The sequence below is a fragment of the Heptranchias perlo genome, chromosome 6 (assembly GCF_035084215.1).
Source record: "Heptranchias perlo isolate sHepPer1 chromosome 6, sHepPer1.hap1, whole genome shotgun sequence".
In the NCBI taxonomy this organism is placed as follows: Eukaryota; Metazoa; Chordata; class Chondrichthyes; order Hexanchiformes; family Hexanchidae; genus Heptranchias; species Heptranchias perlo.
Genome location: NC_090330.1, coordinates 27052385 through 27068115, shown reverse-complemented (window position 1 = coordinate 27068115; position 15731 = coordinate 27052385). Strand labels below are relative to the sequence as shown.

General features: G+C 44.0%; 1 protein-coding gene across 1 annotated transcript in view; it reads right to left on the bottom strand.

Annotated features, from left to right (window-relative positions):
• The window catches only part of LOC137322845 (heat shock protein 105 kDa-like), a 70825-nt gene that overhangs the window by 8963 nt on the left and 46131 nt on the right, over positions 1 to 15731 (bottom strand). Inside the window, exons 14-15 of the mRNA XM_067985978.1 lie at positions 11252 to 11377; positions 8314 to 8421 (exon numbers count right to left, since the gene is read on the bottom strand). Of these exons, the coding sequence (XP_067842079.1) occupies positions 8314 to 8421; positions 11252 to 11377 (234 nt within the window). The remainder of the gene's footprint in view (positions 1 to 8313; positions 8422 to 11251; positions 11378 to 15731) is intronic.

Below are 15731 nucleotides of genomic sequence, written 5' to 3'. Positions count from 1 at the left end.
ATAGTTACATTAGGAAAAAGAGGGTGGTCAGGAGCAGTGTTGGCCCCTTAAAAACTGAAAGTGGGGATACTGTCATTGACAATGGGGAAATGGCGGACATGTTGAATAATTACTTTGCGTCAGTATTTACAGTAGAAAGAGAGGATAGCATTCCGGAAATCCTAAGAAAACTAATATTGAATTGGGGACAGGGACTCAATAAAATTAACATAAGTAAAACAACAGTAATGAAGAAAATAATAGCACGACAAAGAGTGACAAATCCCCAGGACCAGATGGTTTCCATCCCAGGGTTTTAAAGGAAGTAGGTGAGCACATTGCAGATGCCCTACCTATAATCTTTCAAAATTCTCCAGATTCACGAACTGTCCCTCTAGATTGGAAAATTGCACATGTCACTCCGCTTTTTAAGAAAGTTAGGCTAACTGCTTTATAACCAATTATAAACCAGTTAGCCTAACATCTGTTGTGGGGAAAATGCTGGAGTCTATAATTAAGGATAGGGTGACTGAACACCTCGAGAATTTTCAGTTAATCAGAGAGAGCCAGCATGGATTTGTGAAAGGTAGGTCGTGCCTGACAAACCTGATTGAATTTTTTGAAGAGGTGACTAAAGTCGTGGACAGGGGAATGTCAATGGATGTTATTTATATGGACTTCCAAAAGGCATTTGATAAAGTCCCACATAAGAAACTGTTAGCTAAGATAGAAGCCCATGGAATCGAGGGAAAAGTACGGACTTGGTTAGGAAGTTGGCTGAGCGAAAGGCAACAGAAAGTAGGGATAATGGGTAGGTACTCATATTGGCAGGATGTGACTAGTGGAGTCCCACAGGGATCTGTCTTGGGGCCTCAATTATTCACAATATTTATCAACAACTTAGATGTGGTTGATTCTTAATTGCCCTCTGAAACGGCCTAGCAAGCCACTCCGTTGTACAATCTCGCTAAAAAAAGTCATAAGAATAAAACCGGACGGACCACCCAGAATCGCACCACAAGGCACCGGACACGACAAAGGCAAACCAAGCCCAGTCGACCCTGCAAAGTCCTCCTCACCAACTGGGGACTTGTGCTAAAATTGGGAGAGCTGTCCCACAGGCTAGCCAAGCAAAAGCCTAACATAGCCATACTCACAGAATCATACCTTTCAGACAACGTCCCAGACTCTTCCATCACCATCCCTGGGTATGTCCTGTCCCACCGGCAGGACAGACCGACCAGAGGTGGCGGTACAGTGATATACAATCAGGAGGGAGTGGCCCTGGGAGTCCTCAACATTGACTCTGGACCCCATGAAATCAGGTCAAACATGGGCAAGGAAACCTCCTACTGATTACCACCTACCGCCCTCCCTCAGCTGATGAATCAGTCCTCCTCCATGTTGAACACCACTTGGAGGAAGCACGGAGGCTAGCAAGGGCACAAAATGTACTCGGGGTGGGGGACTCAAATGTCCATCACCAAGAGTAGCTTGGTAGCAGCACTACTGACCGAGCTGGCCGAGTCCTGAAAGACATAGCTGCTAGACTGGGCCTGCGGCAGGTGGTGAGCGAACCAACACGAGGGAAAAACCGCCTTGACCTCATCCTCATCAACCTACCTGTCGCAAACGCATCTGTCCATGACAGTATTGGTAGGAGTGACCACCGCACAGTCCTCATGGAGACGAAGTTCTGTCTTCGCACTGAGGACACCATCCAACGTGTCGTGTGGCACTACCACCGTGCTAAATGGGATAGATTCAGAACAGATCTAGCAGCTCAAAACTGGGCATCCATGAGGCGCTGTGGGCAATCAGTAGCAGCAGAATTGTATTCCAGCACAATCTGTAACCTCATGGCCCGGCATATTCCTCACTCTACCATTACCAACAAGCCAGGGGATCAACCCTGGTTCAATGAGGAGTGTAGAAGAGCATGCCAGGAGCAGCACCAGGCGTACCTAAAAATGAGGTGCCAACCTGGTGAAGCTACAACTCAGGACTACATGCATGCTAAACAGTGGAAGCAACATGCTATAGACAGAGCTAAGCGATTCCACAACCAGTGGATCAGATCAAAGCTCTGCAGTCCTGCCACATCCAGTCGTGAATGGTGGTGGACAATTAAACAACTGACGGGAGGAGGAGGCTCTGCAAACATCCCCATCCTCAATGAGGGCGGAGTCCAGCATGTGAGTGCAAAAGACAAGGCTGAAGCGTTTGCAACCATCTTCAGCCAGAAGTGCCGAGTGGATGATCCATCTCGGCCTCCTCCCGATATCCCCACCATCACAGAAGCCAGTCTTCAGCCAATTCGATTCACTCCATGTGATATCAAGAAACGGCTGAGTGCACTGGATACAGCAAAGGCTATGGGCCTCGACAACATCCCGGCTGTAGTGCTGAAGGCTTGTGCTCCACAACTAGCTGCGGCTCCAGCCAAGCTGTTCCAGTACAGCTACAACACTGGCATCTACCCGACAATGTGGAAAATTGCCCAGGTATGTCCTGTCCACAAAAAGCAGGACAAATCCAATCCAGCCAATTACCGCCCCATCAGTCTACTCTCAATCATCAGCAAAGTGACAGAAGGTGTCGTTGACAGTGCTATCAAGCGGTACTTACTCACCTATAACCTGCTCACTGATGCTCAGTTTGCCAGGAACACTGAGCTCCAGACCTCATTACAGCCTTGGTCCAAACATGGACAAAAGAGCTGAATTCCAGAGGTGAGGTGAGTGACTGCCCTTGACATCAAGGCAGCATTTGACCGAGTGTGGCACCAAGGAGCACGAGTAAAATTGAAGTCAATGGGAATTAGGGGGAAAACTCTCCAGTGGCTGGAGTCATAACTAGCACAAAGAAAGATGGTGGTGGTTGTTGGAGGCCAATCATCTCAGCCCCAGGACATTGCTGCAGGAGTTCCTCAGGGCAGTGTCCTAGGCCCAACCATCTTCAGCTGCTTCATCAATGACCTTCCCTCCATCATAAGGTCAGAAATGGGGATGCTCGCTGATGATTGCAGTGTTCAGTTCCATTCGCAACACCTCAAATAATGAAGCAGTCTGAGCCTGCATGCAGCAAGACCTGGACAACATCCAGGCTTGGGCTGGTAAGTGGCAAGTAACATTCGCGCCAGACAATGACCATCTCCAACAAGAGAGAGTCTAACCACCTCCCCATGACATTCAACGGCATTACCATCGCCGAATCCAACACCATCAACATCCTGGGGGTCACCATTGACCAGAAACTTAACTGGACCAGCCATATAAAAACTGTGGCTACGAGAGCAGGTCAGAGGCTGGGTATTCTGCGGCGAGTGACTCACCTCCTGACTCCCCAAAGCCTTTCCACCATCTACAAGGCACATGTCAGGAGTGTGATGGAATACTCTCCACTTGCCTGGGTGAGTGCAGCTCCAACAACACTCACGAAGCTCGACACCATCCAGGACAAAGCAGCCCGCTTGATTTGCACCCCATCCACCACCCTAAACATTCACTCCCTTCACCACCGGCGCACAGTGGCTGCAGTGTGTACCATCCACAGGATGCACTGCAGCAACTCGCCAAGGCTTCTTCGACGGCACCTCCAAACCCGCAACCTCTACCACCTAGAAGGACAAGAGCAACAGGTACATGGGAACACCACCACCTGCACGTTCCCCTCCAAGTCACACACCATCCCGACTTGGAAATATATCGCCATTCCTTCATCGTCGCAGGGTCAAAATCCTGGAACTCCCTTCCTAACAGCACTGTGGGAGAATCTTCACTGCACGGACTGCAGCGGTTCAAGAAAGCGGCTCGCCACCACCTTCTCAAGGGCAATTAGGGATGGGCAATAAATGTCGGCCTCGCCAGCGATGCCCACATCCCATGAACGAATAAAAAAGAAAGAAGAAGGCATAGAAAGTCTCATATCTAAGTTTGCCGATGCCACAAAGATTGGTGGCATTGTAAGCAGTATAGATGAAAACATAAAACTACGAAGGGATATTGATAGATTAGGTGAATGGGCAAAACTGTGGCAAATGGAATTCAAGGTAGACAAATGTGAGGTCATCCACTTTGGATCAAAAAAGGATAGAACAGGATACTTTCTAAATGGTAAAAAGTTGAAAACAGTGGATGTCCAAAGGGACTTCGGGGTTCCGGTACATAGATCATTGAAGTATCATGAACAGGTGCAGAAAATAATCAATAAGGCTAATGGAATGCTGGCCTTTATATCTAGAGGACTGGAGTACAAGGGGGAAGAAGTTATGCTGCAGAAGTTATGCTGCAGCCATACAAAATCCTGGTTGGACCGCACCTAGAGTACTGTGAGCAGTTCCGGGCACAACACCTTTGGAAGGACATATTGGCCTTGGAGGAAGTGCAGCATAGGTTTACTAGAATGATACCTGGACTTCAAGGGTTAAGTTACGAGGAGAGATTACACAAATTGGGATTGTATTCTCTAGAGTTTAGAAGGTTAAGGGGTGATCTGATCGAAGTTTAAAAGATATTAAGGGGAACAGATAGGATGGATAGAGAGAAACTATTTCCGCTGGTTGGGGATTTTAGGACCAGGGGGCACAGTCTAAAAATTAGAGCCAGACCTTTCCGGAGTGAGATTAGAAAACATTTCTACACACAAAGGGTGGTAGAAGTTTGGAACTCTTTTCCGCAAACGGCAATTGATGCTAGCTCAATTGCTAAATTTAAATCTGAGATAGATAGCTTTTTGGCAACCAAAGGTATTAAGGGATATGGGCCAAAGGCAGGCATATGGAGTTAGATCACAGATCAGCCATGATCTTATCAAATACGGAGCAGGCTCGAGGGGCTGAATGGCCTACTCCTGTTCCTATATTCCTAAGTCCCCTGTGGCAGCTTGCAAAGAGCCAGAAAACTTAAAAATGTATGGCTATGGTGCATATAGAGCTGCAGGCAAATCTATGCTTGCTGTGGATGGTCTCTACAGATTGGGTGCTAAAAGATGACGTGACTCAGTGACCATCTCCCTGGTTAACCATATTATTAGCAGTCTAATTTGGATAGCTGGTCTGAAAGTGGTAGACAGACACCCATTGGTGTCTATGAGAGAGGATGCATTCTGCACATTCTTTCAGTCTTCTAACTTCTGTGCCCATATAGTAAAAACAACCTTTAGCAATGCTGCTCATGCTGAAAACTGTCCAGCACTTGCTGTATTCCTATTATTTTGAATCCTGTTCAAAGTAGGAGCCCATGAGGAATATAAGTAAAAAATAGGACAGAAAGCACCAGTGGACAAAATAATGCTGCACAAAGACCTCATTTAGCCTTAATGAGCGTACTGGTGTAAAATAGGTTGAAGATTTTAGCTCCAATTTGGGAGGTGTCAGATGTACAACTTCCATTGGCAGTGCCCTTGCTGCTGCTTACTCAATTTCCTTATTCTCCACTGAATTTAGTACCTAATGCAGTAGGTGCTAGCCAAAAGATTAGACAAGAGTACTTAGCCAAGATTGGGTACAGACTGAGGGGAATGACCAGTTCAATTCAATCTTTCAGCATACTGTTAATTCAGCAAGAATACAGTTATTGTTAATGCTCTTAACCACACTGATGAGGCTTCAATAATATGGAGTTGATGCTTTTGTATTTTCTTCCATTAAGTTTCTCCCTTCACCTTTCTCCCCTATTCTCTCCTCATAGATGTTGACTCTTGCTGAGGTATCTTTCGAATATGCTGACAGCCTTCTGCTGCCTTGCACAAGTCGCCATTATTCATTTGCAAACCTGAACATCGAGTGGTGTCAAGCTTATTGGACACTGCGAAGGTGAAATTGGTCTATGGCGAAAACGCAAAACGGACAACAGCGAATTGGCAGCCGATTTTACAGTGTTGGCCAGGGGCTGCAGAAAAACTACTGAGTTTATTCCGAATTGCTAACACGCAGGTAAAAGTAACTTTTGAACTGAAGTGACCTGGAGTTCAGTCACTGGTCTGAGCTGGCCGGAACCGGTTTGAATTAGTTACGCTTCTAAGAGACAAAGGGGCTGTGATGAGACACCAGTCCTTATTTAGAAAAGGAGTAATGAGGTGATGCTACCTAACCCATGGAACAGAGCCAATCAGGGGATGACACCGACCACTCGAGGAAATCTAAGCCAACAGGAGAAGGACAACACCATTCGAAAAAGACAGACTTGGAAATAAGACTGAAGAATTGCAGGCTTGGTGCCAGTGTGTGTGTGCGAAACTCCGGAGACTAACCATCGCGAAAGTGGAAGACCCTACGTCAGGGACGTAGAGACGACATCAAGAGAGAGAGAGAGAATGGAACGCCTGGCCAGCGTCAGATCTCCTTTCCGGGTAATATTTCTTTCTATTCTGTGACCACTTAGGGAGTGTCAGAGAAACCTAGTGGGTGTGCGTTTAAATCCTAGTTTGGGTATAAAACTGTATAGCCTGTTGTAAACTGCATGCCTATATCTAACCAGACGTATAAGCTATATGTACATGATCTAACAACGTTAATAAAGCGAATTAAGAATTAAGAGAGAATTGACTCTTCTCCTCTTCGTACTAAGCTAATAACCGTAACCGGTGACCTCCGGTCAACAACAGCGTGCCAATTTTCTTTTCCATTGACTGCAATATTGCAATCAGCTTCGGCTGATTTTTTTCTCCCTCCTTTGCATAGAAACAGGCCAATTCTAGCACCCCAACTGCTAACCTAGCTGAGATCAGCTAACTCACAGACCAGGGATCAAACCTGGAACTAGCCAGATATATACACAGAGTCTACAGCACAACAACAAGCCATTCAGCCCAACTGGCCTATGCCGGCGTTTATGCTCCACACGAGCCGCCTCCCACCCCTCTTCATCTAACCCCAGCAACATATCCTTCTATTTCTTTCTTCCTCATGTGCTTATCTAGCTTCCCATTAAATGCATCTATGCTATTTCCCTCAATACTCCTTGTGGTAGCGTGTTCCACATTCTTGCCACTCATTGGGTAACAAAGTTTCTACTGAATTCCCTGTTGGATTTATTGGTGACTATCTTATATTTATGACCTCTAGTTTTGGACTCCCCACAAGTGGACATATTTTCTCTACATCTACCCTATCAAATCCTTTCATTATCTTAAAGACCTCTATAGGTCACCCCTCACTAAGCCTTCTCTTTTCTAGAGAAAAAAAAGAGTCCCAGCCTGTTGAGCCTTTCCTGATCAGTATAAACTCTCAGTTCTGGTATCATTCTTGTAAATCTTTTTTGCGCCTTCTCCAATGCCTCAATATCTTTTTTATAATGTGGAAACCAGAACTGAACACAGTACTCCAAGTGTGGTCTAACCAAGGTTCTATACAATATAACATCTCTGCTTTTCAATTTTATCCCTCTGGAAATGAACCCCAGTTCTTGATTTGCTTTTCTTATGGCTTTATTAACCTGCGTTGCTCCTTTTAGTGATTTATGTATCTGTACCCCCAGATCCCTCTATTCCTCTACCCCATTTAGACTCTTATTATCCAAGTAATATGTATCCTCCTTGTTCTTCCTACCAAATTGCACCACCTCACACTTATCTATATTGAAATTTATTGCCAATTTCACGCCTATTCTGCAAGTATTCTTCCTTTGTATTAACTACACCCCCAATTTGGGGTCATCCACAAATTTTGAAATTGTACTTCTGATTCCCATGTCCAAATTGTTAATGTAAATTGTGAACAACAGTGATCCCAGCACCAATCCCTGTGGAGCACCACTTCCCACATTTTGCCTCTACTCTCTATTTTTGTTTTGTAGTCAGCTTGCTATCCATTCTGCTACCTGTCCCCTGACTCCACATGCTCTGACGTTAGTCATGAGTCTACTATGCAGTACCTTATCGAAGGCCATTTGAAAATCCAAATATTACATCTACTACATTACTCTTGTCTACCCTTTCTGTTACTTCTTCAAAGAATTCAATAAGGTTGGTCAAGCATGACCTTCCCTTTTGAAATCCATGCTAACTACTCTATTATATTTTCAGTTTCTAGATGTTCTTCTATTACATCTCTCAGTAAAGATTCCATTATCTTTTCTACCACCAATGTTAAGCTAACTGGTCTGTAGTTCCCTGGACTTGTTCTGTCTCCCTCTTTAAATATAAGAACATTAGCTGTCCGCCAGTCCTCTGGCACTATTCCCTAACTTTTAATATGCGCGGATGCAATACATCCGTACCTGTGGTTTTATCCTCTCTAAATTTGATTAGTTTATCAAGTTTTTGTGATCTGTGCTGTAAAGAGAAACAAATACTACTGAATCCAGCTACAATAATAAATTTCTTAGTACTTACTTTTAGCTCCAACAATTTATCAACATATACTTGCTTAGCTTGCTCTTCTCCATCCTCATACAACCAATTTTCTGTCTCAGACAATAGTGCTGAAAATCTGTTTTGATCCTGCAATTCACAAAAAAAACTTGATTCATAATTAAAAAGATAGTATGACAAGTTAGTAGTTTCCCCCATCCAACAGTACAAATGAAGTGTGAACTTTAGAGTGAGCTACCCATTTTTGAAATAACTAATTTTAGGATTTTTTTTCCCCACAGAAACCTTGATTTGTACACTTAATCCAAATGCGCTCCCATTGATAAATTGAGAGAATGAAAAAAAATAAGGTTATAGTTTGCAAAAGAAGCCAACATACAAAGTTAGAGACTGAGTGGGAAAACCTTCATAAGTCTCATTACTATGAGGGGGAAATGCTAGTACATTAGAGGGTAGTGAAGATATAAATGTGTTGTTTGTAATTTACTGAAATATTTCATTTGTATGGAGGGAGGGGGAGAGAGGATGGAGGATATGCACTCAGAGGATTAAGTACCTCAAATTCTGAGCTCCAACAGCCAGTCAACATCAGTTCTCAAAAAAACCCAGCAAAATTGAGATTAGGTAGGTTTCCTTTGTTCTGGGCAACTTCAATTTGTTTCATCAGGTAGAGAGCAAGAAAGCTCCATCATTTGATGCTGAACATCCTGTGGGGATTCCCGTGGTACAGAGCACAGCAAAGCCAGAAAAAATACTTCCTAAAAGTGCCTGGTCTTTCACCCATATCCCTGGAATCACTGGCTAACTGCTGTACAAACCACATAATGGTCCTGATCCCCATTTAGAGGAATAGTGTACGATGGCACTTTGAGGGATAGTGGGTTTGGGTTCAGTAATGAAAAATCTTTCAGTTTGGGCCTTTGAGCCCGTTTAAGAATGCTCAGCATTGTAATTCTGAACTAACAGGCCATTTCAAACTGAAATTCAGTATGGAGGTAGACTTCTTACATATTTCTTTACCTTTATAACCTCTTTTTAAAAATTTGTTCACGGGATGTGGGCGTCGCTGGCGAGGCCAGCATTTGTTGCCCATCCCTAATTGCCCTCGAGAAGGTGGTGGTGAGCCGCCTTCTTGAACTGCTGCAGTCCGTGTGGTGACGGTTCTCCCACAGTGCTGTTAGGAAGGGAGTTCCAGGATTTTGACCCAGCGACAATGAAGGAACGGCGATATATTTCCAAGTCGGGATGGTGTGTGACTTGGAGGGGAACGTGCAGGTGGTGTTGTTCCCATGTGCCTGATGCTCTTGTCCTTCTAGATGGTAGAGGTCGCGGGTTTGGGAGGTGCTGTCGAAGAAGCCTTGGCGAGTTGCTGCAGTGCATCCAGTGGATGGTACACACTGCAGCCACAGTGCGCCGGTGGTGAAGGGAGTGAATGTTTAGGGTGGTGGATGGGGTGCCAATCAAGCGGGCTGCTTTATCTTGGATGGTGTCGAGCTTCTTGAGTGTTGTTGGAGCTGCACTCATCCAAGCAAGTGGAGAGTATTCCATCACACTCTTGACTTGTGCCTTGTAGATGGTGGAAAGGCTGTCCTATTAAATATTTTCAGTGCATATTCTAATTACTTCATTTTAATTGAAAAGCAAAAGGATCGCTCCCCCCCATCCACCCCTCTCCAGGATCAACCTGAGGGCCGCTGCTCAAATGGAAATCCTCTTTGCCGGCAAGATGCCAGGGAATGCCCAGCAGACGCCTGAAGTTCATCGGTTTCATGTAAATGAGGCCCAATTTGGATGCAGCTCGGGCCCACCCGTTCCGGTGCAGGGATCGTTCCCTGTTCCCAGTTTGCTCTGGACCGATTTCTAGGTCTCTCATCTTTTCACTTTCTATCATGATTTCTGTCTCTCACACACCTGCTTCTCTCCTGTCTTTTGTCTGCTTGTAATTCTCCCCCATCTGTTTGTCTGTGCTGATCTCTCTCATCTCGTATTCTTCTCTCTCTCTCTGACCATTTTCCTTCCCTTTTTTGGTTCTGTGTTCTGGTTCTTCCGCCCCTCTCTCGCACTGTCTTATTCTGCCTCGCTCTCTTTTTTTAAAAACCCTTTTCTGTCCTCTGAATCACAACAAGGAGAGATTGGCAGTAAGCAGGAGGGATCTGGCCACAGCGTCAGTAGACTATAGCAGCCGTAGTTATTTTTAATTTGAAAGTAGAAAAGAAAAGGTTACAAAAATATGTTTAAAAAAATATGTAGAGAAGATTCTGGAGGGAACTGGAAGAGGCGAGAGGCTTGATTTTGATGAGTTTAATCTTTGAGCACATAGTGGAACCTGCTTTGGAAATACAAATCAGGAGCTGAGAAGATTCAAAAGGTAAGTATAGATTGGTAATATTTAGGTGTGATGAAAATAGCATAAGAAGTAATTAATGGTGTTTCAGCGTATGCATATACAAGACTTTTGACATATTACTAGTCATTGCATACAGGGTGCTAAGACCAAATGTAGTCTTCAGGTGAAGCAAGGTTAAAGGCCGGAGGAATAATTAGACCACAGCGAGCCAACGTAATTCAGTCTCCATTTAAAATCATGCATTCAGTCCTTTTTAAAAAATATTTCCATTATAAATTCCTATGTCACATTTATAATAGAAACTGCCTATGTAAACTTGTCGCGCTGTAATTACATCTTCCTGCCAGTGGAAGTACTCTAGTGCCACCACTGGCAGGAGGGTATAATTGCTGCAGGACAAGTTTGCAAAGCCAGTTTCTGGTATAAATGGGAAGACAGAAATTTATAATGGAAAAAAGTTGACAGGAAATAACAGAGATGCAAGATTTTTAATCAAATTTATAAAATGAGGGGAGTACTTTGAACTAAAAAGTACTCATCCTGGACTTCCTTTCCCCTTTAAGGCCTGTTTCACTTATAGATCTGCCATCTTGAATGGAATGTTGAACTTACCTTGGTACTGACAAATTTTCCAAATGGCCCATAGAGTTTATCTCTGAAGTCATATACGTATTCTTCCACAGCATTTTTGGCATAACTTCTCTCTTTTTCTAACTTGTCCTGCAATATCATATCCCCCTGTTTTAAAAGAAATGCAGTAAGTGTAATTGACTTTGTTGCTAATTGCAATCATGTTGATGATTGAAAAGTAGCTTAAATGATCCACGGCCATAAAAAATGAATCTCTGCACACAAAATATCCCTCCACATTGATGACATTCTGCTTTATGCCAACAGTCTGATCACCTCCTTCCCTAGCATCTTCCAGACCAAAGAATTCAGCCAACTCTTAGGCTACAAATACAACTAAGAAATGGAGGACATTACCTTTGCCAAGAATTTCGGTGCAAGTGACCAACCGTTTAACCTAGAGAGAGCCTTTAAATACCCACAACAGTGACATCCAAGCTCCCAGAAATAAAATTCCCTCCCTTCTCTCCAGCATGCTGTAGGTAAAGGACACTTCTTGTTTGTCCTTACCCACCATGGCAGGCGACACACTTCCAGTCGGAGATGTGCGCATGCTTCCTGCCTGCTATTTTGGGGCCTTAGGAGGCCGCGTAGAGAAACGGGCACTCCCCACCCAAATTCTAGCCCCATATCTTTTTAAAACCCAAGCTTTCAGTGACCTCTCCTAAATCTCCCACCATGGCTTGGGGTCAGTTACTTTTTAAAAAAAATGCCTAAACACTTTGAGATCTTTATCTACATTTAAGGTGCTAAACAAAATATAAATTATTGTTTTGGCTGTTTAAAAATTCACTATCGGTTCGGTTCACAATAACTTGCATTTATATAGCACCTTTAACTATTAAAACATCCCAAGGCGCTTCACACAGGCGTTGTCAAACAAAATTTGACAGAGACACATAAGGAGATATTAGGACAGGTGACCAAAAGCTTGGTCAAAGAGGTAGGTTTTAAGGAGCGTCTTAAAAGGAGGAGGGAGAGGTAGAGAGCTTTAAGGAGGGAATTCCAGAGCTTAGGCCTAGGCAGCTGAAGGTACGGCTGCCAATGATGGAGCTATGAAAATCGGGGATGCGCAAGAGGCCAAAATTAGAGTGCGGAGATCTTAGAGGGTTGTAGGGCTGGAGGAGGTTATAGAGATAGGGAGACCATGAAGGGATTTGAAAACAAGGATGAGAATTTTAAAATCGAGGCACTGCTGGACTGGGAGCCAATGTAGGTCAGTGAGCACAGGGGTAATGGGTGAACAGGACTTGGTGCGAGTTAGGATACAGGCAGCAGAGTTTTGGATGAGCTCATGAGTGCAAGGTGGGAGATTGGCCAGGACAGCATTAGAATAGTCGAGTCTAGAGGTAACAGAGGCATGGATGAGGGTTCTAGCAACAGATGAGCTGAGGCAGGGGCAGAGACGGGAGATGTTATAGAGGTGGAAGTAGGTGGTCCTGGTGACAGAGCGGATATGGGGTCGGAAGCTCAGCTCAGGGTCAAATGGGAAGCCAAGATAGTAACCGTCTGGTTCAGCCTCAGTGGGCAGGGAGAGAGATGGAGTCAGTGGCTAGGGAACGGAGTTTGTGGCGGAGACCGAAGACAATGGCTTCGGTCTTCCCAATATTTAATTGGAGGAAATTTCTGCTCATCCAATACTGGATGTCAGACAAGTACCGTGACAAATCAAAGGCAGTGGACAGGTCCAGAGAGATGGTGGTGAGGTAGAGCTGGGTGTCGTCAGCGTACACATGGACTCTGACGTTGTGTTTTCGGATGATGTCGCCAAGCGGAAGCACATAGATGAGAAATAGGACGGGGCCAAGGATAGATCCTTGTTGGACTCCAGAAGTAACGGTGCAGGAGCAGGAAATGAAGCCAATAAAGGTGATTCTCTGGCTACGACTGGATAGTTAGAAATGGAACCGAGGGCAGTCCCACCCAGTTGGGCAACGGAGGTGAGGCGTTGGAGGAGGATGGTGCGGTCAACCACGTCAAAGGCCGCAGACAGGTCGAGAAGGATGAGAAGGGATAGTTTACCATGGTCACAGTCACATAGGATAGGTCTGGATCTGAAAACTTGTTTTGTCTCCTCTAACCGGATGTTGTACATGAATCTCCACACGGAACTAGGCTCCAGGACGTACTACCTAAAATGATATGTTGCAACAGGAATTCTCCCCTTGATAATTATTCAAGGTTCTTGGGTCACGTCCCACGTGTGCTTGACCTCTCTTGTCCAACAGGAAGAAGAAACACAAGCAGATCCTACAGTTCTCCTGCCCTAATGGAAAGCAAATTTGTTCACTGTAAAGTTGGAACATTCTGATTAGGAGTGCAACTTTCTTGAGAAAATTTGCCTTAACTGCAGGAATCTCCATTAAAAGCACAGGGAATAACCATCGCAGTCTTTGTTTAGGCATACAAAGTGACAAAGTCCTCCTTATCAACATAATCTTCCACTGGCAAAAACATAAGACAACTTCTTTCTGGGCCTTTATAGCTGGCCATATCCCGATATCTTGAAATTGAAACTGGGCGTAAAGCAACCACTTTCTTTAAAACCCTCTCTCTTTTTACTGGGTGGGTGTAATGAGTCACTCCGGCAACTAGTCAGGCTGGCTTAGAGAGTCATGCATGGAATTACTTCAAGATGCAGGAAGATTTCAAGAAACCAGAACCACAACAGCAGAACCTCAATCTACTGTTCCAAATTTTCACCCTTGATGGAATGTCACATTCAAGGTGATAATATTATTCCTAGCCAGGTATTGCGTAGGCCAGCTGTGGAATAAGCTCCCTTTATTCTACCAACTATCAACATTGCTGCTACACCAAGATAAACTTTTTCTCACTATAGCTCTGAAAGAAGCATTTCATTAAAAGCAGCAGCTCTAAGAAAGCTGGATTCATTGTCGTGTTTAACTATAAACATCCTGCTGAAATGGGTGTGGCATATTGTTAAGCTAATTTCCAGCATGGTAAATATCAGAGTAAACCACAACACAAAATATAACCAAAGCTTCAACTTTTAAAATAACAGCTTATCTTGTTTCAAGCTGCTTGTATTTTATACTCAACTATGTACACTGCACCATGTGGTCTTGGTAAGGAAGGGAACATAGGAACAGGAGTAAATCATTCAGCTGTTCAAACCTGTTCTGCGATTCAATTAGATCATGACCGATCTGTACCTCAACTCTATTTGCCTGCCATTGCTCCATATCCTTTGGTACCCTCACCCAAAAAATACTTATCGATCTCAATCTTGAAAATTTAAATTGGCCCAGCATCCACAGCCTTTTGAGGGAAGAGAAATTCCAGATTTCTACTACCCTTTGTGTGAAAAAGTGCTTCCTAATTTCACTCCTAAGGGGAACGGTTTACCCTGGTATTGACATGATACAGGTAGCAATAAAAACTCATTACTCCATTCAGAGCACCCATCAGAAGTACTCTGAAGGCCTATTGTTCTGCCACCGTGGATCATCTTTGGTTTCCCTAAATCTATCTTTCTTCCCATCTCAAAACATATCTAGTACAAGGGTCATCTATGAAACAGAAATGAGAAAGAAACCACTGACAGAGTTGGGAATTGTCAATTGGGGCACTACCATGAAAAGGCAGGAGTTACCTGAATTATGTCAAAGAGGGAAGGGGAGTATTCTGAAGATCAGCAGATGGAATCAACTGACAATTTGGAACCTTTAGGCCATGTTTCATTCTGCTGGTGTCTGGAACTAAGTTTTAGTATTAGACTTAGTTAAGCACCAACTGAAACTTTGCCCACCTTTATGATTAAAGCTGTGATCTGGGAAGATCTGCAGATCTGACTCCCCCCACCCCCAAAATGGTATTTATTCAGCAAACATAAATTGGGACTTTCCTCCTTGGCACATCATGCAGCATAACTGTGGCAGGGATGGCTTTCCATCTGCCTCAGGTAGTCAGTACTGACCCCGGCAAATTTCCCAGGGTCAGATGCCTTTAAATATTTTCAGCAGCTCTGCATTATTCCCACGACTGCACTCACTACTGTGGGCATTAAAATGTTTAAGCACGCAATGCTTCTCCAAGCAACCCCGAATACATGTAGTGTTCAGATATAATTACAACCTCTGCTGAGAGTAACGATGGAAAATGCATTATGGGGGAGGGGTCAGGTGAGGGGAAATTTAGAAATCTGAAGAGTAAAGTCAAAACAATAGAGCAGTGTAGCGATTTGGATCAAGATAAGCAGTGTCGGGAAGGGACAGAGAGTTTAATGGTAATAGTGCATCAGCGAATAAGGTCAAAGCAGGAAAAAAAAATGGTAAAAAGTTAAAATTAAAGGTTCTTTATCCGAATGCACGAAGCATTCATAACAAGATAGACGAATTAGTGGCACAAATAGAGATAAATGGGTTTGATCTAATAGCCATTACAGAGACAAGATTGCAAGGTAACAGAGGTTGAGAACTAAATATTCCAGGGTATTTGA